The 25,590-nt window shown below is 37.7% G+C and overlaps 2 protein-coding genes and 1 long non-coding RNA gene across 3 annotated transcripts; 2 read left to right on the top strand and 1 right to left on the bottom strand.

The window, feature by feature from the left end:
* Positions 1–221: 221 nt before the first annotated feature.
* On the top strand, positions 222–18,441 carry LOC143612258 (callose synthase 3-like). Its single transcript, XM_077086285.1, has 40 exons — positions 222–421; positions 1,343–1,443; positions 1,564–1,688; positions 1,775–1,868; positions 1,937–2,047; positions 2,124–2,237; positions 2,410–2,502; positions 2,864–2,955; positions 3,145–3,271; positions 3,608–3,745; positions 3,832–3,899; positions 3,973–4,069; positions 4,329–4,451; positions 5,323–5,440; positions 5,559–5,830; positions 5,934–5,986; positions 6,060–6,120; positions 6,341–6,422; positions 6,504–6,553; positions 6,641–6,727; positions 6,800–6,937; positions 7,770–7,846; positions 7,929–8,013; positions 8,101–8,261; positions 8,356–8,479; positions 8,554–8,645; positions 8,719–8,821; positions 8,905–9,056; positions 9,278–9,387; positions 9,461–9,586; positions 9,660–9,728; positions 9,825–10,162; positions 14,597–14,716; positions 15,727–15,845; positions 15,916–15,999; positions 16,095–16,207; positions 16,274–17,304; positions 17,411–17,449; positions 17,552–17,731; positions 17,832–18,441. The coding sequence occupies exons 3-40, from the start codon at positions 1,591–1,593 to the stop codon at positions 18,075–18,077; spliced, it is 5,385 nt and encodes a 1,794-aa protein (XP_076942400.1). The 5' UTR covers positions 222–421; positions 1,343–1,443; positions 1,564–1,590; the 3' UTR covers positions 18,078–18,441.
* LOC143612261 (uncharacterized) lies at positions 6,747–7,861 on the bottom strand. Its single transcript, XR_013149914.1, has 2 exons — positions 7,765–7,861; positions 6,747–6,935 (listed from the first exon to the last, which is right to left on the bottom strand). It is a non-coding gene; the product is annotated as an uncharacterized LOC143612261 (long non-coding RNA).
* Positions 18,442–23,836: 5,395 nt separating the features above from the next.
* Positions 23,837–25,204, top strand: LOC143612268 (peroxidase N-like). The gene is made up of 4 exons (XM_077086292.1): positions 23,837–23,968; positions 24,098–24,280; positions 24,371–24,534; positions 24,826–25,204. The coding sequence occupies exons 1-4, from the start codon at positions 23,894–23,896 to the stop codon at positions 25,202–25,204; spliced, it is 801 nt and encodes a 266-aa protein (XP_076942407.1). The 5' UTR covers positions 23,837–23,893.
* Positions 25,205–25,590: the final 386 nt, after the last annotated feature.

Here is a 25,590-nt window from a genome sequence, read left to right as displayed (position 1 = left end):
TGTGACTGACTTGTGACTGTGACTGTGACTATGAAACGATCTCTTTTAAGTAATAAATTCCAAGTCAACACAGACTCTTTGCTGCTACTTCCAAGGGTTTGTTATTTGAATTGAATAGTAATAATGACGTCCAATAATAGTAGTGGTTCGTGGGATTATTTCTTCCCGTCACCACCGCAAGAAGATCAGCTGCTACCGCCTCCGCCACCACCGGTACATGACTTCCTACCGCCACCGCCGCCACCGTCACAGCCAAAGCCGCAGCCGCAACAGCGGCGGATCATACGGACACAGACGGCGGGGAGTCTCGGAGAATCGGTATTCGATAGTGAGGTGGTGCCGTCGTCGTAGGTGGAGGTTGCTCCGATTCTTCGTGTGGCTAATGAAGTGGAGTCTAGTAACCCTAGGGTTGCTTATCTATGTAAGCTACTAAGCTGCCTTACTCTTATTATTATTATTATTATTATTATTGTTCCGTACTTATTAGTTAACAAACTGTGATAATTATAATCAGGCAATATATAACCATCATAAATTAGGCAATGCAAGCTAGATATATAACAATATATTAAATTCAACACAGGATCACACATAAGACGAATTCAGGCTGGCCTGTAGTTAGGTTAAATGTAGGCACTCAAAGGGGCACATCACCTGAGAATAGGTCTAGGCGTGTGTCTTGCTCGCCTTTGATTAATGATTACATTGGATGCTATGCTAAACACCACATATGCAGCTGTTGACTGCTCAAATTACTGAACAATGGAACACTAAGGGAAAAAAGTGTTGAAACTTGAAAGTCATTTATTCTACACTTAGTTTTTTATCCTTGTCATTATTTAATTATTATAAACATTTATTAGGGTTGTTATAATTATATGTGTTATTTGTATTATTATTATTATTATATTTGTTATTTGTATTATTATTATTAAACTTATGAAATTATAGGCTAGATATTATTAATGTTGGATAACACATTTTTAAGTGCCATTATAGGCTAGATTGGGTTTTGCAATTCACTACCTTGCTTATTTCAATACTAAGTTTTATTAACACATGAATCGTTATGATTACTGTTAACTGGTGGCCACCGTTGTAACGGTTATAGGATAGCAGTTACCAGCCATTTTCGTGCATATATACATTACTTCTGTTACATCGTTCAACACAAAGATTAGTTGACATATTTGATTAATCCACTTGTGTTCTTCATTTAATTATATCAATCCAAATTGTGTTACTGTTTGTTCTTGATTGCCAAGAGTCCTTTGTTCAGGCTTGTGCTATGCGGAGCTTTCATTTTTCATGTTATATCTTTCTGATGATGGTTTTGTTGCAGGTCGGTTTTATGCATATGAGAAAGCTCATAGGTTGGACCCCATTTCTAGTGGACGTGGTGTTCGTCAATTCAAAACTGCCCTTCTTCAGCGGCTTGAAAGAGTGAGTACTCTAAATGGTTTTTTGTGTTGTTGGGAAGTAACTTTACAGATGTGATGATGTGGCATGCGGGTCGTTTTGCTTTTTCACTCAATGAATAATCCCATGGTTAATTTTAATTAGGAAAATGATCCGACCTTGATTAGGAGGATGAAAAAAAGCGACGCACGTGAAATACAGAGCTTTTATCGACACTACTACTCAAAGTATATCCAAGCTTTACAAAGTGCTGCTGACAAGGCAGACCGGTTAGTGGTTCTATGCAATGTTCTTGCTGCTTTTTGCATGTTGTTTCCCCCTCTATTTTCTGTCCTTGACTTTTATGTATGCTCAGTGCACAGCTTAGCAAAGCATACCAAACTGCTAATGTTCTTTTTGAGGTTTTAAAGGCTGTTAATCTAATACAATCAGTGGAAGTTGACCAGGAGGTGGGTGCAAAAAAATAAATAAATTCCTGCTCGTATTGGAAGAATGAATTGTTGAATTTAATTGTCAGATTCTGGAAACGCATGATAGAGTTGCTCAAAAGACAGAGATCTATGTCCCATACAATATACTACCTCTTGATCCTGATAGTGCCAATCAGGCCATTATGAGATACCCAGAGGTGTAACGGAACTTCCATCTAATCTTGTTTTTCTGTACATTCCTAGCGTTGTAAAAGTTGCTTTCTTGGGTTGTAGATTCAAGTTGCTGTTGGTGCACTTCGTTACACAAGAGGCCTTCCATGGCCCAGGGAATACAAGAGGAAAAAACAAGACATTTTTGATTGGCTTCAAGTTACGTTTGGGTTTCAGGTAATAAATGCTTTTCATCAACATTTTTTAATGAATGTGCGACTATAGAATAACAACATATGTTTTTTCCTTTAAGTTCACATGGTAAGATGTAAATAATGTTAAATTCTTTTTAAATGAAGGAAATTGTGTTTTTACGCCACGGCCATTGATTTAACCTTTAAATTTGCAGAAAGATAATATGGCAAATCAAAGGGAGCACCTGATTTTGTTGCTTGCAAATGTTCATATCCGCCAAATTCAAGAACCTCGTCGGCAATCCAAGGTCATTTACAGATCAACCTCCTATTGAAGCTAAATTATGCAGTAAAGTTTTGTGTTTCAAAAGAGCTGTTATATAGTTAATAATTTGTTGCAGTTACAAACACTTTTTGGATTGTTCTTTCTAGGATGTACATGTTACTTTAAGTACAAGCCCTAAAATCTTAAATGATTAGGATGTGAAACTTAATTAAATAACATATCTGGTTTCAAAATTTTAGACCTAAACATAAATAACCAAAAGTATATAAAATAAAGATAACTACAAAAAGGAATAGAGGAGTAGAGTAAGAAGAACAAATAATATGCAAAATCTGATTGAGTAGTTTGCTTCTTTCTTTTGCTTTTTCTCTCTTTTTTGTTAGTTGGATGAGCGGGCATTGGATGAAGTGATGAAGAAACTTCTCAAAAACTACAAGAAATGGTGCAAATTTTTGGGCAAGAAAAGTAGTTTTTGGTGAGGCTTCATATGCATCCTTAAAAATCATGGAAAGTAGGAAACTTACATTGGGTGTAGCTTCAGTTAGTTTTTCTATATACCGACTGTATAAGTTCAGTCTCTATTGTTAAGGGTTTGCAAACCTCGTTTTCTATTACAGGCTTCATCTTGTTGTACTAATGTAATTTTCTGGTGTGCTAACACTAGGTTACCAATAGTACAGCCAGAAGTTCAACAACGCAAATTATTGTACACGGGCCTATATCTTCTTATCTGGGGAGAGGCTGCAAACTTGAGATTCATGCCTGAATGCCTCTGCTATATCTATCATCATGTATGCTCCCTGTGCTAAAAGATTTTTTTACATATATATATTTTTCCAACTCAACATTTGCATTGTTGTCAAATTTTCTTTATTTCACATTGGTACATTATACTATTTTAACAAGTAAAGTCCTGCTGCCTTTTTTTGTGCTTATTCTGTTTTTCTACCTTCAAGCACAACTAAACTTTGTACGTGACCATTAATCTTACAAACAGAAAACTTTTTTTTTCTATCATTATCTGTATTCATTCCCTTTAAGTGGTTATACACGCATAGACTGATAGATTTTCCTGGAAATGACACGATTAATGAGATTTACAATTTCACATTTCTTATATTTTTTAGATGGCTTTTGAACTGCATGGTATCCTAGCTGGCAATGTCAGTCCCACGACTGGTGAGGATGTGAAACCAGCATATGGAGGAGATGAGGAAGCTTTCTTGAAGGAAGTGGTTTCTCCTATCTATCAAGTGATAGAAATGGTATTATTCACTCACTCTATTTGTCTCAAATTAATTCAGAATTTGTGTTTTACACCAGTTTTTTCTATATGGCAACTGTTCTACAGGAGAGTAAAAGAGGGAAATCAGAACATTCTCAGTGGAGAAATTATGATGATCTAAATGAGTATTTCTGGTATGATTTTTTGTGAGTTTGATACTTAAATTATATATGTACTAATTTTATTAAATAATCATGAACATTTCAGGTCGCCAGATTGTTTCCAGATAGGTTGGCCAATGCGTCTTGATGCTGATTTTTTCTGCTGCGAGCCTGTGAAGCCACTGAAGTTTGAGAAAAAAAGGGTAATCTACAGCGGTGATTCCTTATTCACGTATTGAACTTTTTTCATATATATAAATTATGTGTTCAGTTTTTTTCTTTATTTGCATAAAAATGCATCAATACTAGTTTGTACATCATTCCAGCACATGGTCATAACTGTTGATGAAACTAACATTTTTTCCCTTTTTTTTTACTCGGGCTTTTGAGAAAACCTATTCATGTTTTAACAGTTTTTTAAGCTAGTGGTAACCTGAGTTATGTGGGATGACTGATATTCAGGATAATAAACCACCTGGTAAAGATCCATGGGTTGGGAAAGTCAACTTTGTTGAGATACGATCATACTGGCACATTTTCAGAAGCTTTGACAGAATGTGGAGTTTCTATATATTGTGCTTGCAGGTGAGTTTAATTGCATTTGGTACCAGTATACTACCACTATTATTGTTCATACATATATATATGTATCTATACTATATATAATGCATCACCCATGGGCAAATTAAGACACTTGTTTGTAAGTAAAGTATAAATTATAATGCATAACTTACAACCCAACAAAGCATGTGAAAAAGGGCAATATAGTCTTTTAAAAGATAAATATCACGTGAACTTCAAATCATTAAATATAGTTACAATTTTACCCCCTTAACTTTAATCATTTTTTTTGTAAATTTAAAGAATACTTACAACTATAGCCCTTAATCTTTTACCTATATACTCTTTTCATTTTCACTTTTAACCCAACTTCCCCCACGAAATGTTAACGATCATAACTTTTTTATACGTTAATATTTTTTATAAAACATTGCACCATAAAAACGAGCATTTTATTATCTTTAATTTGAGTATCAAATTGCTATAGTTTTTTTCAATTAAAAAAAACAACATTTTACGTATGGGTGTTTGCGGTCTGGTTTTGATGGTTTTTAAATCAAACCGTGAGCCAAAACCGTTAGTAACATTTTTTTGTCGTCGAAAACTGAAACCACCCCGTTGAAAATTTAAATTGGTTGGCCAAAAGTTAAAGAAAAAAAGTCAATCGTGAAATCAGGTTTGAACGTTTCACGGTTTCAAACCGTACAATGAACACACATAAACTTGTAATGTGATTACCAAAGTTCGTATTTCTCGCTGCATCGCGCGAGCACCCGTCTAGTATAGATATATGTGTGTGTGTCTATATATTTGTATATTTACAAATTATCATAGTTGTCATGTCAGTTCACATTGCTCTAGGAGCACCATTAGTAACAATTTGTTTCTTTCTAAGGCTATGATTATTGTTGCTTGGAATGGTGCTGGAAACTGGACCACTTTATTTGATTATGATGTTTTTAAGAAAGTACTGAGTGTCTTTATAACAGCTTCGATTTTGAATCTTGGTCAAGGTATGTTGAATTCTTGACTTTAGAAAGTGCTCTCTCTATTCCCTGCAAACTTTTCTAGTTTTTATTTTTATTTTTATCTTTTGCTTTGATAGAGCAAGTGTACTTATTTGTTCTGCAGCTGTTCTCGACATGGCACTGAATTGGAAGGCAAGACAATACATGGCCTTGAATGTCAAGCTAAGATACCTTTTGAATGCTGTATCAGCTGCCACCTGGGTTGTAATATTAATGGTTACTTGCTCACACTCCCTATCATTGTTCATTCTGGCGGTTATTGCCTACTTGTCACCGAACATGTTTGCTGCTGTGTTGTTTCTATTCCCATTCATAAGGCGTTACCTTGGGAGTTCAGACAACAGATTTTTGAATATCGTGATGTGGTGGTCTGAGGTACAGACATTAGATAGCCCTTTCATTCATCTGTTTTTTTGAGGTCCACAGCTCCATTATTATTTAAAGAAATATTGAGTTCATAACATATGAAATATGACAGCCTCAGCTATATGTTGGGACGGAATTGCGTGAAAGCACATTATCCGTTTTCAAGTAAGATTAATTTATATTTAATTTGTCGACATTTGAGAGCCACATTGTGACCACTATTGATTTAAAATTTCAGGTACGCAACCTTTTGGATTCTGTTAATTATCACAAAGCTGACATTTAGTTACAATTTAGAGGTAGTGTTTTTACCTGTAACGCAAGACTTATTTTACTTGGTGCTCAATAGTAATAATGTTTGATGCTCTTTCCTTGCACTATACATGTTTTATTATGCTATAATGTATTAGTTTGAATGTCAATTTTTTGGTGCATGTTTTAGTCTTTGCACTGATATTTGAGAGCCTTTTTTTTAATTTTTTTTTTTTGAGTATTGACAATTGTACAATGTTGTTGCAGATAAAGCCACTTGTGAATCCTACCAAAGCTATCATGAGTGTTCATACGCATACTTATACATGGGATTCGTTCTTCTCCCCAGGTGATAATGATATAAAATCCACAATCAAAATAGTATATATCTTTTATATGTTTTTTGAAGTTGATTTATATGATTTTGCAGCAAGGAACAATATAGGTGTGGTGGTTGGAGTGTGGGTTCCAATCATTCTTGTAGGATTAAACACCTTCTCTTTTATATTTCATTTGAATTTGAGTTGTTTTTCGTGTTGCTTTAAACACCAGAATGTGTATGTACAGGTGTATTTTATGGATACCCAAATCTGGTATGCTATTTTCTCTACAATATTTGGAGGTGTCTATGGGGCATTCTACCATCTTGGAGAGGTTTGCTCTTCTATTTGAAAAAAAAGACGTTTCAATGTAAAAGTTATGATCTAAAACATTAGTTTTATGCAGATTCGTAACCTAGGAATGCTTCGGTCCCGCTTTGAGTTGTTACCTGGAGCATTTAATGGTTGCTTGATTCCACCAGAGAAAAGTGATCCAATGAAAAGGAGAGGGCTTAAGGCTACCTTGTCTCGTAATTATGATGCTGTAAGTTTAAGATTTCCTAACATAATATCTTCTATAAAGGTATTTATTGGAACTTTCCATTTAGTACCCTGCAGTAGGGCTGTTCACAAGCTTAGCGAGGGTCAGCTCGAGCTTGAAAGCATAAGAGCCACTTTGATTCGGCTCGAAATTCTCTACCGAGTTGAAAACTTGAGCTCAAACTCCGCTTGTTTCCAACCTGAGCTCCCTCGTGGCTCGGACTTGAAATAGATGTTGCAGATATGGGGCGGTTGTGAAGGCAAAAGAGATGTTTTGCATTTATATATAATCAAGAACCCTAATAAGCTTAGCAAATGGACCTAGATTTTCTAACACCACTCTAGCTCGAGCATGCTCAAGCATGTTTCGTATGTATTCAACCCAAGGACCTCTTGCGAGATTTTGTAAACACGTTTGATATTGATCATTAAACTTGACATGCTTAGTCACATTCCAACAGTAAGCTTTTCTCGGACATAATGACAAACCAATTTCAATGTGTTTTAATATTGGCTGATTTTCTTGTTCTAGCAAGACATCTTTTTGTTACACTTTTTTTTTTGTGGAGAGAATGCCTTGTGATTCTCTCAGGAGACTCATTTATAGGGAGACTTCATGAATTACGAATTTGAGAGAGTTTATTCTCTGTTTCTTGAAATCTTATTTTGATCTTGATGGAGTAAAGTGTTCTCTTTCCTTGGTGGATTAATTTTCTTTTAGAGATTGAGTAGTGGGTGCTTTCAATTGTTACAAATTTTCTGCAATTCTATCTTAATTTTGAGTTCAAGTTTCTGTTCAGAAACTCATTCCTAACCATCTTTGGTATTCACTTCAGAAAGAAGGCGCCAGATTTGCTCAGTTATGGAACAAAGTTATCACAAGTCTTCGAGAGGAAGATCTTATTAAAAATAGGTAATTATAAATATTTGTTTGGAGAAATTGAATTTTACATTTGGCTACAAATTCTGTTAATGAAAGCTTGTTGTATCTACAGGGAAATGGACCTCTTGCTTGTTCCATATTGGGCTGACCGAGACATGGACATAATCCAGTGGCCTCCATTTCTGCTTGCTAGCAAGGTATGTTGGAAATATAGGGAACTGTGAGAATTGGCACTTCTAGAAGCTTATGAAAATGCATCTATTGTTTTCCCAATCAATGGATAGATCCCTATTGCATTGCATATGACAAAAGACAGCAATGGAAAAGACCGTGAGCTGAAAAAGAGGATCGAGAGTGACAATTATATGTCTTGTGCTATCCGTGAATGCTACACTTCGTTTCGCAATATTATTATGTTTTTGGTTCGTGGCAGTCGTGAGAAGACGTAAGTTCCCTTTAGTTCAAAGAAGATATCCAAATTTTGTTTTACAAGTTCTTATCATGAAAAAAGGTATGTGCAACTTGGTTTTTCTTTTCAGGGTTATTGATGATATATTTGCCGAAGTTGACAAACATATTGAAGATGGTGATCTAGTTAGAGTTCTCAAAATGAGTGCTCTACCTATTCTCTATGATCATGTTGTCAAACTTATCGGTTACTTGGTATGTACTTCAGTAGCTCTTTGAGATCTATAAGTGTTAATATTCTAACACAATGTGGTTTGCTATATTCACAGTTAATGAATAGGCAGGAGGACCGGGATCAAGTTGTAATTCTTTTCCAGGATATGCATGAAGTTGTGACAAGAGACATAATGGAAGAACAAAAGTAAAGATTCCTGTATCTTTCTGTTTCACGTGATATCAATACTTACATTTGTGTATTCTTTCTTTTTATATAGTTTGGATGGGCAAGGAGACGAGTTTTATGAACACTACCAGTTATTTCAACCTGCAGGAGCAATCTTATTCCCAACTCCACATTCAGAAGCTTGGAAGGAGAAAGTAATTTTAACAAAACTTATAAATATGTTGAGGTGTAATCTCAAATTTGGTATATTTTTCTTACATGGTGTTTTTTTTTCCAGATAAATAGGTTGTACTTGTTGCTTACAGTGAAGGAATCTGCTAAGGATGTGCCTACAAACTTGGAAGCTAGAAGAAGAATATGCTTCTTTTCTAGTTCATTATTTATGGACATGCCCTCAGCCCCCAAAGTTCGCAATATGCTTTCCTTCTCGTAAGTTTTTCTTTCTCTAAATTTATTTAGACCACATATATTGGAACACACCCCATCTTTATGGCTTGTTTAGCCTGTATTCTAGTCCTTTCTGTATAAGCCTAACATGATCAGTTAATATCTTCTCCATTAGAACCATTATCTATATTTTCAGTCATGGAAGTTGATCCACTGACTTAATTGTTGCATACAAGTTTGGGTAATATGTTTTTTCTTGGCAGTGTACTCACCCCATATTACAGGGAAGAGGTTTTCTTTTCATTGCATGGTTTAAGAGTCCCAAATGAGGATGGAGTATCAATCCTCTTCTATTTGCAAAAACTGTTCCCAGGTATATATATATATATATACTCTCAGGTGCTATCGGCGTTATAGATTAATAACAGGTGATGGATGACATACAGATGAGTGGATCAACTTTCTTGAGAGAATGAATTGCTCCAGTGAACATGAACTAAGTGGAAACAATGAATTAGAAGATCACCTGCGTCTTTGGGCTTCATATAGAGATCAAACATTGACCAGAACTGGTAAATTTTGACCGAATTCGACTAAAGTCAAAGCGCCCCGACTAATTGACTAATCTTATTTAATTAATGCTAGTTAGGGGAATGATGTATTACCGTAAAGCATTGGAACTTCAGGCTTTCCTTGATATGGCTAAAGATGATGGTACATAACCATCTTGTGGATTATAAATGAATTTTCAAGTTAAAATAAACAGTAGATGATTTGGTGTTTTTGTTACTTGGTTATTGGTTTGAGCAGATCTTATGGAAGGGTATAAGGCGATTGAATTGAATGAGGATCAGATGAAGGGAGGAGGGTCATTGTGGGCTCAGTGTCGAGCAGTAGCTGATATGAAATTTACATATGTGGTTTCATGTCAACGATATGGCATTGAAAAGCGGTCTGGCGATCCTTGTGCACAAAGTGTTCTGAGGTTAATGACAGAGTACCCATCTCTTCGTGTTGCTTACATTGATGAAGTGGAGGAGCCTAGCAAAGATGCACCTAAAAAGATTAACCATAACGTTTATTACTCTGTTCTAGTCAAAGCTATGCCAAATTCAAATGCTTATGAGACGGGGAAAAACTTGGATCAGGTAAAAGCTTGGAGTTTTTAAATGATTCTTTTTGACCTTTAGTATATCAATCAATCATACCCAGTAAAATCCCACCGACAGCAGAGCTATAGGTAGGGTCTGGGGAGGGTGGGATGTAGGCACACCGTACCTCTATCCAAAGGAATAAAGAGGTGGCTTCCAGAGAGACCCTCGGCTCTAAGAACATGTGTATGAAGCAAAAGAAGGAAATCAAAGTTTAACAGTTATATAAAAAACTACTAATTATAATAATATTAATAATAAGGTCACAGTTTAACCGCAATATAAAAGCTAATAATAATAATAATAAAATATGTAAGGGAAATACCATTATGGTATGTGACCTAAATAAGTTAAGTCTAAGCCCTAAGGTATTCAATTCTCTCTAAAAATCCTTAACTTTAATTCTACTTCTCCACGAATTCCTATCCTCAATCATGTCCTCGGAGAGGTTTAGGTCTATCAAATCATGCCTAATCCTCTCATCCCAAGTCAATTTCGGTCGTCCTCTACCCCTCATCCCCTCTATAGTAATGTTTTCTACGGATCTAACAGGATTCGTCGTCTGTCTTCTCTTTACATGTCCAAACCATCTCAATCTCCACTCTCTTATCTTGTCTGCTATGTTCGCCACCCCTAATCTCTCGCGAAGCACAACGTTTCTTATTCTGTCTAGCCTTGTGTGCCCACACATCCAACGTAGCATTCTCATTTCTGCTACCTCCATCTTCCGCACTTGTGCCTTCTTAATGGCCCAACAATCTGTTCCATATAGCATTGCAGGTCTAACTGCCACCCTATAGAATTTTCCCTTCAGATTAGTCGGGAAACTCTTGTTGCATAATATACCTGTGGCTGCTTTCCATCTACACCATCCTACCTGAACTCGGTGGGTCACATCACTGTCTAATTCCCCATCGCTCTGTACAAATGATCCTAAATACTTGAACTTCGTTACCTGCGGGACCACCTGCCCTTCAATTGTGATGTGTGCGTCTTCACTGTCGTTTATCTCACCAAAATCACAGTGTAGGTACTCCGTCTTAGATCGGCTAATCTTTAAACCTTTTGTCTCTAAGGTTGTTCGCCACTCCTCAAGCCTCATGTTTAGATCTTGTTTTTTCTCAGCAAGTAACACAATATCGTCTGCGAACATCATGCACCACGGGAGAGTCCCCTGAATCGACTTTGACAACTCATCCAAGACTACTGCAAAAAGAAACGGGCTCAACGCTGACCCCTGGTGAAGACCTACCTCTACAGGAAAGAAATCAGTATCCCCCACTGGCGCACGGACACTTGTTTCACTCCTGGTATACATATCCATAATTATCTCTATGTATTTCCTGGGCACTCTTCTACCCTCCAAGCACTCCCAGAGCACCTGTCGTGGCACACTGTCGTAGGCCTTTTCTAGGTCAATAAACACCATATGTAGATCACGCTTCTTCTTCCTATACTTTTCCATTAATCTTCTTATAAGGTGTATTGCCTCTGTGGTGGAACGCCCCGGCATGAAGCCAAATTGGTTGACCGTAACCTGAGTTTCTCGTCTAAGTCTAACCTCAATCACTCTTTCCCATAGCTTCATAGTATGACTTAGTAGTTTGATTCCTCGGTAGTTACCACAACATTGGGCGTCTCCTTTGTTCTTATAGATAGGAACTACAACGCTGCTCCTCCACTGGTCTGGCATCTTACCTGATTTGAGAATATTATTGAACAGAGTAGTTAACCACATGACTCCTTCCTCCCCTAGACACTTCCACACCTCGATGGGTATGTTGTCTGGGGCAACCGCCTTAGACCTTCCCATCCTCCTAAGTGCGTCCTTCACCTCTTCTCGTGTGATCCGTCGGCAGTAGCAGTTATTCGATTGTTGTCGTTGAAAGTTTGTGATGTCATGTTCTTCTTGGTAAGCTCTCCCATTGTTAAAAAGATTGTGGAAGTAGGTTTGCCATCTTAGCTTGATGTCCTGCTCCTTGACCAGTACATGCCCATCTGTATCCTTTATGAACTTCACCGGTCCTAGATCTTGCCTTCTACGCTCCCTGGCTTTGGCAATCTTAAACATAGCATGTTCCCCCTCTTTTGTTTCTAGACTTTCATACATCCGTTTAAAGGCCGCCTTCTTTGCTTCCGCCACTGCCTTCTTTGCCTCTATCTTGGCCGTTTTGTAGTTGTCCCTCAATTCCACTCGCTCCTCATTCGTGCACCTCATTAGCTCCCTAAAACATCCTTGTTTGTCCCTTATCTTGTCTTGCACTGCGTCATTCCACCACCAAGACTCCTTATGCCCACTTGACTTTCCTGTTGTGACCCCGAGAGTCTCCTTTGCTACTTGGATGATCTTTGTCTCCATAGCTTCCCATATATGAGTTGAGTCCCCATTTAGTCGAGCCCGCGTATGCAGTATGAGTTTATTCTTAAACAGTAGGAGATTTTCGTCCTTCAAATTTCCCCATCGAATTCTCGGTGTACCTTTCTTCTCTCGAACAGTCAGCTTATTTCTGAAGGCTATATCAGTCACTAGTAGTCGATGTTGAGTCACAACTGCCTCCCCAGGTATGACTTTGCAGTCCTTCCACCAACGTCGGTCTCCTCGCCTCATCAAAAGGTAGTCAATTTGCGTGTCGCGTCCGCCACTGCTAAAAGTGATTAAATGAGAATCTCGTTTCCTAAAAAAAGAATTTATAATACCTAGGTCATGTGCCACCGCAAACTCTAGAAGATCTGTTCCGGTCTCATTTCTATCACCAAAACCGAAACCCCCATGTACGGCTTGAAAACCATCGTTAGCCTTACCAATGTGTCCATTAAAATCACCTCCTATGCAAATCCTCTTCCCCCTAGGTATGCCCCCTACCACTGCGTCTAGGCAATCCCAAAATTCTCTCTTTTCCTGATCCCCTAGGCCTACATGAGGCGCGTAGGCGGAGACTACTGCCACTACTTCCTCTCCTAGTACTAATTTCAACACCATAATCCTGTCATTATGTCTTATCACCTCCACCACACTAGTGTGTATTTCCTTAGCCACTAGAAACCCCACTCCATTCCTAGCTCCATCAGACCCCGAGTACCACAACTTATACCCATTACACTCAGCCCCTCTATGTCCTTTCCACTTAGTCTCCTGGAGGCATGCTATCTGAACCCTACGTCTTTTAAGCACATCTACCAATTCTAACAACTTACCATTTAATGTTCCTACATTCCAAGAAGCCAAACGCAATATACGCTCCCTATCTTTACTCTTTCCTACACCCCTCGATTCAGGACATGGTCTCAGGTAATAGTCATGGTTCCTACGCTCTATGGTTGCAACTAATCACACAAACACAAGCAATAGAACACCAAATCAATAATAATAATAATAGTAGTAACAAAAACTAATAATAATAATAATAGACACACGGCACACAGTAACAGATAAATTGGACTGACTACTCTAGCAGCATCAAGGCCTATTGCCAACAAAAATAAAAGATATGAAACGATCTCACCGGGATTTTAGCAAGTCACCAATATTGAAACTGGGACGAGACACCGTGAGCTAACGAGAATAAGCTAGAAACGTGACACAATCTACAACCCCTGAGTTTCGGCGGCGGCGGGGTTGAGCGGCGGCGACGGCGGAGCTCCGGCGACGTGTTACTGTGGCGGCAGAGGGTGAATCAGCTAAGATCCTTCAATGATAACACCTCGCAGCAACCCAGCAACCTCCACAGAGCCTTAATCGTTTTTCCGGCAGCGGCAATAGACGACGGCGGCGGCGGCAGTTAACAACAGTAGCCGGAAACAACAGTACAGCTAGAATAATGAGCTGCGGTGGTGCTATGGACGTGTTGGAGAGCTCCGGTAAGGGTTAATAGGGCTGTTGTTACCGGATCTTGAAGAAGGAGCTTCGTATCGTCAGTGGCCGGACGGAATTGGGGTTAATTTGTTTCACCAGTATAAAGTTTCAAAGCCAAATATTACTCGGTGGCAGTGTAAGCGCGGTTGTGAATAGAGTAGAAGAGAATATGGCGGCGAAGCAAGTATGGTGGAGCACCGTCGAGCACGGTGGATCACAGCTATTTGATTGTTGTACCCTTGAAAACCCTTTAGTTTGAGATCGGAGAGGAAGAAGCAAGCTCCGATGGCCGGGAACTGAAACCCTAGGTCTGGTGACGAGAAATAAATGACTTGACAGTATGACTTGTGCTATACCTTTAGTATAAGTAAGCTATTATTAAAAGGTTTTTAGCTTTTCTTGTTCCACTTGCATGATTGAGAAGTTCTTAATATGATTGGACTATGAAGCCGACACTGCTGTATTGCTTGATGACATGGGTCGACATCGTAGGCATGATATAGTTATGGAAATATCTTGTCCCAAATTTATGCAACCTTCACTGCTTTGGTAACAATATATGTGACTTCGATATGCAGATTATTTATAAGATAAAATTACCTGGACCTGCAATTGTGGGAGAAGGAAAGGCTGAGAATCAGAATCATGCTATCATCTTCACGCGCGGAGAGGGCTTGCAGACTATAGACATTAACCAGGTATGCTGTCAAACGGTTTGCTTTTGATTTTAGGGTTATTGATTTAAATAATCACAGCTTTCACTTGTTGACTGGGAACACTCCCAGCTAACGAAATGTTTAGTATCACTCCCAACGTTCAACGTATTTTCTTCTGACACTCCCACTTCCTCTTTCTTCTCCACCACCACCTCCATCAAGACAAGGTCTGCCATTTATGCAGTCGCCGACTGATAACCAATGGCCCACAGTTAAGACAAATTCTTCAATATATAAAAGGGACTGCACATCATGGTCTTCTGTTCCAACACACCTCACTCTCCATGCATACATCGATTTTATTTACAATCATCTGAATGCCTTCCTTGTTGCTAGAGACGACCGTCGATTCACTGGGGGATATGCAGTCTATCTTGGGTTGAACATTATTTCTTGGTTTGCATGAAAACATAAAACTGTCTCTCGGTCATCAACAGAATTTGATTATATAGCATTAGTTGATACCATTACCAAGCTCACTTGGCTTTGAGCCCTCCTACGCGAGCTTCGGGTTCACATGAAGGCGGTATCTACATTATGGTGTGATAATCTGGGCGTAACGTACTTATCAGCAAATCCGGTCTTCCATGCACGTACAAAACATATTGAGGTGGACTTTCATTTTGTTCCGAGGACAACTGTCTGTTCACTTCATCTCGACTGACGATCAGATTGTGGATTTCTTTACAAAAGCCACTTCCCTCTCAACGGTTTACTGACGATCAGTTTTTTATTTTACTTTTTTATTTCATCATTAAAGATAATGCTATGTTAACGGAGTTAGTGTCTCATTAATTTGGGAGTGCCAGAAGAAATTAAGTTCAAAGTTGGGAGTGATGGTAAACATTTCATTAGTTGGGAGTGTTCCCGCCCAACAAGTGAAAGTTGGGATTATTTAAATCCAATGACCCTTCGATTTTATATATGACCAGGAAGTCATTCTGCTTCATTGACACTTATGTCCCTAACTTTAATAAAACATCCATTTGTAGGACAATTACATGGAAGAGGCCTTAAAAATGAGGAATCTTCTTCAAGAATTTCTTAAAAAACATGATGATGTGAGGCACCCTACAATATTGGGACTTAGGGAGCATATTTTCAGTGGAAGGTTTGTCACAAGTCGTTGCATGCTGTGTCTTTTTGTTCATTAAGTTCATTATTTTACTTGCTTGTTGCAGTGTTTCTTCTCTTGCATGGTTTATGTCTAATCAAGAAACAACCTTTGCAACAATTGGTCAGAGGTTGCTGGCCAACCTTTTGAAGTAAGATCTAAATTCTTCTGTTGGTTCCATTCATTCTGAGCTGCATATAAGATGTGTATATATTAATAGTTGATTACACTTGCTGATAAATGTAGGGTCCGTTTTCACTATGGTCATCCAGATGTCTTTGATAGGCTTTTTCATCTTACAAGAGGCGGTGTGAGCAAAGCCTCCTGGATTATCAATCTAAGCGAGGGCATATTTGCAGGTATTTTTATACTCAAGTGCCTTGTATGCTGTGATTATTTTTCATGAGCTTATCTTTTCTTTACAGGTTTTAATTCTACACTCCGTGAAGGTAATGTCACACATCATGAATACATACAAGTTGGTAAAGGGATGGATGTTGGTCTAAATCAGATTTCTCTGTTCGAGGCTAAAATTGCCAATGGAAATGGGGAACAAACACTTAGCCGTGACCTCTACAGGCTTGGACACAACTTTGACTTTTTCCGGATGTTATCATGTTACTTCACTACAATCGGTTTCTACTTTAGTACTTTGATAACTGTATTGACTGTGTACGTGTTTCTCTACGGGCGGCTTTATCTTGTCCTCAGTGGATGTGAGCAGGAGCTTAGTAACCAACCAGCCATTCAAAACAATCAATCTCTTCAAGTGATTTTTGCTTCACAATCTTTTGTACAAATTGGTTTCTTAGTAGCCTTGCCTATGATGATGGAAATTAGTTTAGAAAGAGGTTTTCTGACCGCACTAAGTGAATTTATAATTATGCTAATAAATCTTGCACCGATGTTCTTTACATTTTTGCTTGGAACAATGAGTCACTTCTATGGTAGGACATTGCTACATGGAGGGGCTAAGTACGGAGCGACTGGTCGTGGGTCTGTTGTGTTCCATACAAAGTTTGCTGTTAACTACCGTCTTTACTCACGTACTCATTTCGTGAAGGGACTCGAGCTTATGAATTTGCTTATTGTGTACCAAATATTTGGTGAATCATATAAAGGAGCATTTTCACACACCTTGATCATTGTCTCAATATGGTTTATGGCTATTACATGGCTATTTGCTCCATTTGTCTTCAATCCTTCAGGTTTTGAGTGGCAAAAGATCATTGATGATTGGTCTGATTGGAATAAGTGGATCAGCAACCGGGGTGGTATTGGAGTCCCCGTTGAGCAGAGTTGGGAATCATGGTGGGAGGAGGAACAAGAACACCTACGTTACTCTGGAAAGCGTGGTCTTGTGCTAGAGATACTTTTAGCATCACGTTTTCTCATTTATCATTACTGGCTGGTTTATCATTTAAATATGACAACAAAGCATGAGATGAGTGTCATGGTACGTGTTTTGTTCTTTTTCTTTACATATTTGCATTTCGTGAGCCCTTACCACATAGAAACAATGTTGCTAAAAGTTCATTTATTTAATTATTTTTTGATGACAGGTATACGGCATATCATTTGGCATTTTTGTGGTGGTAAAGGTAAGGAACTTAGGAACTTTTTGAGTTTTTTTCATATTTTTATTTTTATGTTATAAGCTGAAATGATCAAGAACATTATATATTTGGTTTCTCATCTTACAGGTTTTATCTTTTGTGCGGGTGAGATGCGTTGAAGATTTTCAACTCCTTTTCGGGCTGATTAAAGGGGTCATTATGTTTGTCACTATTCTCATGATCCTGAAGGCACTGTCCCAGATGACACTGCAAGACATAGCTGTGTGCTTTCTTGCCTTTATCCCAGCTGGCTGGGGCTTAATATTGGTCAGTAAAACATTTTTTTACCTATATTTACTATATGCTTAGTTCTTATTTGTGTTGAACAATTCAGTTATTCATTTGTATATATTTTTTAAATTTTCAGATTGCGCAAGCATGCAAACCGGTAGTGCAAATGGCTGGATTATGGGAATCAGTGAGGACAGTGGCTCGTGGGTATGAAATAGTGATGGGCCTACTTGTGTTCACCCCGGTTGCATTTTTTGCACGATTTCCTTTTGTTTCCGAATTCCAGATGCATATGTTGTTTGGCCAAGCTTACAACAGGGATTTGGATATATCGAGTATTCTTAATGGGCGTAGGAAAGGTTCATCAAGAAGGAACGACTAATCTACAAAAAGCGCCATATGTTTTGTTTCCGAGTGAAAATTTTGCACCAGGTTTGTTGTAAACGAAATCGTAACCACCAAAGAAACATCATTGTTGTCATTTTAGTGTGCGTATCGTATATTCAGTCTGTAACAACATTAGAATAACATGGCTACAACCTCTATGTTAAAAGTGATTATCTTTAGTGGGGTTAAATCATTTATTCTTGTTAAACGTAGAGGAGGTTAGAATATTAGGCCAAACGTAGTGGGGCTTTAGAGGGGTAAGAGCCCCATAGCGCTGAGCACAACGCCCCCGGGGCACTTTGGGAACAAAAATGGCTTAGGCGTTTTGTTGAAAGCGCCAAGATGGGGTTGACTTTGGTCAAAAAAAGGTTTCAGCCAATGAAACGCCCTCCACAACTACACATGGTCTTGGTGTTAATATATTTCTTGTTTTTTATATAGTGTGGCTTGCCCCTCCATTAATGCACAAGCTTGATACAATGTAGTTTGATAACTTTTACACTTTTAAATATGTGAAATATATATATTAAAATAGTTGCTTAAAAGGTAAAAATTGATTCATAAACAAGTCCACTCACCACTGTCCGCTTGCGGTTGACCGCGTTCCTCAGCATGGGCGAATCTGCATCGAAGGTAGGGGTGCACAGGAACCCCTGAGGTTCGCAATTATAATGTAATGCTATATATATAAAATCTGGATGTACACCTTTATCAAATTGGAGTGCACCACTTAACCAAACTGGACTAGTGTAGTGGCCAAGGCTAGGGCTGTCACTTTTACCTGAAACTCAACCCGAGAAAACCCAAACCCAAACTAGCCCGACCTAAAAAACCCAAACTAGAGAAAAGGCCAACACGAGCCTGAACCAAAGTAATTCGGGTTGATTCGTAGGGCTGATTTCTAGGTTTCGGTTAGGTTTGGCTCGCTAACACCTGCTAAGTATTGTTTCCCGCTGCATCGCACGAACACCGACTAGTATTAAATTAAATTCAAGGAAACTAAAAAATAGCTTAAATATTTATTACAAATAACCTAGTTATATCATTATAAATATCCTGGTTGCTAAGAAATAAATTGTGTATCATTACTAAGTGCCCAAAAGATCTCTTTCTACCACAAAGGAAAAGCAAGCACAAGCCTTCACTACTAAGAAAAGTACATGCATGAAATCTCTTACACATATATATGTCAATATATCAAGAAAAGAACTTTGGACTCATTAATCAAATCCACAAGCTTTTAGTCGAATGTAACATACAGATACAATCAATTTGTGTTAATTTTTCATATTATCTTTGTCTGATAAAAATGACGTCGGAAGATGGAGATCATAGCAGTTCATCGCAACCACCTCCAGCTCCACCATCGGTTGGTAGAGATCATGGCATTAATTCTTGGGATTATTTTTTTCCATCAAGCGAACAACCACCACATCCACATCCACCTCCACAGACAACAAGTAATATCTGAGGAGAACCGAATAACCAAATATTTGACAGTGAAATGGTGCCGTCGTCGTTGGTGAAGGACATTGCTCCCATTCTTCGTGTGGCTAACGAAGTTGAAGCTGCTAACCCCAGGGTGGCTTATCTATGTACGTAAGCATGCATATATATTATTATTGTGTAATAATTATTAGCATAGGTAAATAGAACCGCATATTTTAGTTATTTATATATTTTGAAAAAAAAAACATTAAACGAACCTAAGCTTGGCTTGAGCTTGTGTGCAGTAGTGTGAAATTAATACATACACTCAGTGTTTTAGAAACCGGTTTGTACAAGCCGGTTGAATTGATAATACCGGGCTTCGCATACTAGGCCGATATTCTGAGTCCGGTATTTTTGGACGGTTTGCTAAACATCAAACGTGCGGTTTTTTCTAAAATACCAGTTTAAACTGACAAACCAGTTTAAGCTCAAGAGATTTTGGATTATACTTAAAAAAAAATACTTTTAATCTAATGATTAACATTGAAACGAGTAAACTTTTGGATTACTTTTTGAAAATCGATTGCTTATGTGTTATTTTTTTTTATTATAGATTAACTTTTGGATTATATTTTATAATGGAATCATATACTTTTTGTTTATTTTTTGAATTAAAGTTACGCTTATATGAAATTACAAGTAAACTATTCACCCCGGTTAAACCGGTTGTACCATTTTTTTAGTCCAATCCGATACGCTTAAAAAACCAGTTTGGCTCGTTTAGACTCGACCAGCAAAGGGCAATTGTTCATCATCATCATCATCATCATCGTACTCAGTATATCCCACCAATAGCAAAGGGCAATTGTTGAAATGACTAAATATAAATTGGAAAAAGGCTATTGTTAGAAATCATTTATATATGCTACTACACATGTTATTTAATTCATTTTTCTTGTTGTATTTTCTTTAATTTTAGGTCGATTTTATGCACGCGATGGAAGTTGATCAGGATCAGGTGGGTACAAAAGAAACTTACTAAATGTGAACTCGTAGTTTCCCAAACTTATACGCGCGACCCATGCTTTCGCTGATGATGAATACTACAATAACCCATACCTTGTTTTCGAGTCATGTCTTCGGTGTCATACACTTGAAAGTTCAATCCTTCTTGATCGAACACATTAAAAGATTCAAGATCATCGCTCTTTTCTATACCATTTATATAAACATCAAATGACGGGTCAAAAACCCAAATAAATTATACTATTAGATAACAACAAACTAACGGGTCATGGTCAACAACTGGATCAACATAATATTCGACTTAACATGCTAAATAATACTAAAAGGATTTTATGTCTACCCCTTTGACCCGTGTCATTTGGTTAGTCATGTATACACTTTTGACCTGCTATAAGATTATTACGCATCTCGCTGAAAATCACGAAATGTGACTTTTTGATAGCTTGCTTTGCGCTTTCCTTTACCATAATTTTGGATGATTAAAAGATGTCAATTACATTCTAAAATTCATTGCTTCATTTTAAAGTGTAAGCCCCATTTTTTTTTTATTAATTTAGATTCTTTTTTCCAACAATCTGCATTGTTCATTGAGACTTTAATCAAATGCTGCATCTAGTTTTTTAAATCTAAACTCAAAACTTAGCCATTCGTGTTTTTTGATATTCAGAATATTGCACACGCATGCAAACCGGTAGTTAAGACGGCTGGACTCTGGGAATCGGTGAAGACAGTTGCGCATTTGTTGTTCGGCCGAGCATTCAACAGAGTTTTGCAAATATATCGTAACTTTAATGGGCATAGGAAATATTCATCAGCAAGGAACGACTAACTTACAAATATCATATGTCGTGTTTTATTAAACCTTGGTTCGTTTAATAATCTTTAATTTAGATGCACTTTATTTAGTGTTATGTTAAAGACAATTGATATATTGTTATTAAGTTGTATATTGGTCACACTTTCTTGTAACCAAAAAACACCATTCGACACAAACTGCGTATTAACTTTAAAGGAGTGTGTGATTATGAATGAAAAGGTTTATGTAAACATGGGTATTAATTTTTAAAGGATCGAGTTACAAACGAAAATAAGAACCACTTTGTTTATAGATATAATACTTGCAGATTGCCCTATAGAAACAAAGTTAGTGATGGTTACCATCACTTAATAGTCAAGTTGATTCAAAATATGCATAAAGATTAATAGTGGAAATGAAGGGATATATACCGGCCGGTTTCATGATAAGGTTGAGTTTGCTTTGATTCATGAACTTGTTGCCTTGTTGGTAATCCATATACATATTTTATACAATCTGGTAGAGTTAATTAAGCCACTATTATTTGACTAACTATAGCTTTTAGCAATATTAAAATTGGTGACTCAGTTTATGCAGCCTTCTGATTGCAGGGTTTACTCTTAATGTGCAGCCTCTCTGCATCAGCACTATAACTACAAATGCTTATTTAGTCACTATCCACTCTTTGCTAATAACTATTTTATGAGGTTTTTAAATATTTCAGCTAATGTATTATAGTATTAAAATTCTCAGTTGAACACCCTCATGCATGTGTCAAAAACCTAACAGTGTCAACATTAATATTATAACCTTAAATTGGTGGTCTATAGGTCCAAGGAGGTGGAGCGATGGTGCGGGTCAGTAGCTAGTAAGTAGAAAAAAAATGTAATAAATTTTATTTTATTTTAATTTTTTTTTGGGGGGGGGGGGGGTGGGAGTGGTCAGCCGGAAGCACCGGGTTGTCTAAGCCTTAGCCAACTAAGCTCAGTCGGCTAAGGATGCTAAGCCTTAGCCGGCCCATATTACACTCAATTCCTCTAATGGTGTGTGTTATTGAAGAAATAGGTTAACAATTCCACTTAGGTTAAAACGTGTCACAAATAGGTTAAATTTATCCAACAATTCCACTGAGTTATCCGTATGTGCCAGATCATCTTGTAGGCTAGAAAAACACACTCGGGCTTAGCCGACTTCTCTTCTCTTAGCCTTTTGAAGAAAAGAGATGTCGGCTAAATAGACGTGTCTTTTATAGCCTACAAGATGATGTGACATGGATAGCTAATTAACTAAGTGGATTTGTAGGCTAAATTTAGCCTACTTGTAACACGTGCCAGCTCCTAGTTGAATAATACATATAAGGTGGGCCCCCTCGTACTTCTTTTTAATTTCAATGCCGAAAAAGAGCCAGCTAAGACTTGGTCGTCTACCCCGACAGGGCGGAACCTGATATTGATATTACTGGAAAAAAAAGGTCAACGATGTCTATTTTGGCAATTTTTTCCAATTAAAAAAGATCCTAACCAAAACAAGCATAGCCAACGAATGAAATGTTGACACATAACCCCCTTAGGCACCACTAAACACCAATGAGGCCCATATGGAATTCTAGACAAAGTGAGTTACCAACATTTTATCATGACATGTGTCTTAACCGGGCTAATGTAGTGTCTAAGGTATCTGATAGCCTTTATTACGACACCTTCCTAGCCTAAGCAAGCCATTAACCATCATCCAAGCCAACTCCAAATCTCGAGAGTCTTAGTATTTTAATGTGACTTTTTGCAAGAATTGATTTTCTAAAGAATTTTTAATACAACAATAATTATCAATATAAAATAACTCAAATTTGACTTGGCTCGACCCCAGCCAGGAGCGCTACCCCTTGGAACTCCCATTCACATCTAACATCATAATAAACTCAAATAAGCGTGGCCATTGGCCAACAAAGCTCGTTAGGCTATTGCAAATTTGCAATGCCTGATCAGTTAGGTTGTGCAGTTCCTGACCCTCAACGCCTTGCACTGCTTTAACGTCTAGGCATAAATGGAGCCCTTCTAGGTTGGCTCTATTGGTGCCAGGCCCTCGGCGCCTAGGCATAAACAGAGCCCAGACAGGTCGGCTCTCTTGGTGCCTAATTCCTAACGACGAAAACTAAAGTTTACTCAAAGATATTTGCATGCAACCACTAAGACAAAATATATATCAACTTCTGATTAAAATCACATTTTTGTTTGTTCAAAACTTTTCCAATTTTTAATTTAGTTTACGCATGGTCCGATTATGCACTAATGCTTGTTGTGGTCAAGAAAACTACCTCCATGATCTTGTAAAGCTGCAATTTAAGGTATTCTATATTCTCCAACTATCATATGCAATTGCCTATAAATTAGTGAATCTCCAACTACACTTACATACCATTTTCTCTATAAAAAAACATCACTTGTAAGTTGTAACCATGAAGACCTCAAACAAGATTAGTTTTGCATGGTTTATAACTAACAACAAATTTCTACTCAAAATCATGCCCGAATCTCTTCACCGTTGTAAGGAAACAACTTATGAATGCGCTTAAAACCGAAATGAGAATGGCAGCTTCTTTGCTTCGGCTTCACTTCCATGATTGTTTTGTAAATGTAAGTCATGTAACTATAACTTCTAATCAATAAATCCATATATAATCTTAGCAGAGGTCTCAGGTTCATATATATATAATTTGAAACATTATGCTTTGCTCTAACATTTGAAATATTTTAAACAAACAGGGTTGTGACGCATCGATTTTACTTGATGGAGCCGATGGAGAGAAGTTTGCTTTACCAAATAATAATTCGGCTAGGGGATATGAGGTGATCGATTCGATCAAAAGTGCGGTTGAAAGCTCATGCAGTGGAGTAGTTTCTTGTGCTGATATTCTGGCCATAGCTGCCCGAGATTCAGTTCTCTTGGTTAGTATCAAAACATCAGAAACAAAACAAAACAGCATACAAAACTAAAAACCGACCCGAAACTTAACCAGAATATTATATGATTTGCAGAGTGGAGGAACAGGTTGGCAGGTGTTACTAGGAAGACGAGACGGACTTGTGGCCAACCAAACCGGGGCTAACTTAATGTTACCCGCACCCTTTGAGTCTGTCGATAACATTACTCTCAAGTTTGAAGCCGTGGGCCTTAACCTTACCGATGTTGTCACTTTCAGGTACCTTAAGTTTTCGGTTTCTTGCAAACAAACCATTTGTTACTTTATACTAATGGGCTTAGCTCAAGTACTGAATCGATATCAAGAACACAAAAACGATAAACACGTAATTTAGTAGATAACTCCCAATATTATTGTAACAATAATCTGTTATCTGATTAATTAATAAACCAACTTTTTCACATGTGAACAAACCCGATTAAGTTAAGCTCTAGCGAATATCGTAACATATTAATTATGTGTAGGTGCACACACGATCGGGCGAGCAAGTTGTGCAACGTTTGGAAACAGATTATTCAACTTTTCTGGAACGAATGCTCCTGACAGCACGCTACTTGACCAGAATATGTTAACGGGCCTACAGAATCTGTGTCCTGTCAATGGAGATGGTAGCCGAACAACGCCTCTTGACTGGAACTCAACTGATCTTTTTGACAACAACTACTTCCAAAACTTGGTCAAGGGACGCGGAGTTCTTGAATCTGATCAAGTCCTGTATTCGAGCGAGCAGGCTAAGACGACTACACGAAGCATTGTTGAGCTCTATAGTAAAAACCCGAAGATTTTCTTCGAGGAGTTTAAGAATTCCATGATCAAAATGGGGAATATACAACCACTCACAGGAGCTGCTGGTGAGATTAGGAAGAACTGCAGGGTGGTTAATTCATAGATTTGTATGACATCAAGATTTTGTAATATAATTATGAATAAATGGATTGTGTTTTTACTTAAGCATTCATAAATTTTGGCTAAATTCTACTTGATCCATTTCCAATGGAAATTGACCAAACTACCCTCCTTGATTTCTTAGTTTAAACGGGGTGTCTTCGTTAGTTGGAGAGCCGAACCGGACACGAACCCTAAAATTGTGTAAAACACATGAATACAAACACGATACTAATTTCACAGGTTGACACAAACACGACCAGTGTAACTTGAAATTTAAAAAAAAAAAATCTTTTATGTGATGTTAAAACTTTTAAATTATAAAAAGTTATGATATAATAATACTTCTTTTATTTTATAAAAATAAATAAGTTAAACTGGTCAACCCGT

This window comes from Bidens hawaiensis, unplaced genomic scaffold (genome assembly GCF_021521415.1).
Source record: "Bidens hawaiensis isolate Kalapana, Puna unplaced genomic scaffold, B.hawaiensis_p1.1 tig00034181_1, whole genome shotgun sequence".
Lineage (NCBI taxonomy): Eukaryota > Viridiplantae > Streptophyta > Magnoliopsida > Asterales > Asteraceae > Bidens > Bidens hawaiensis.
Note: the sequence above shows the minus strand (reverse complement) of the source record. Positions and strands in the feature narration are given on the sequence as shown.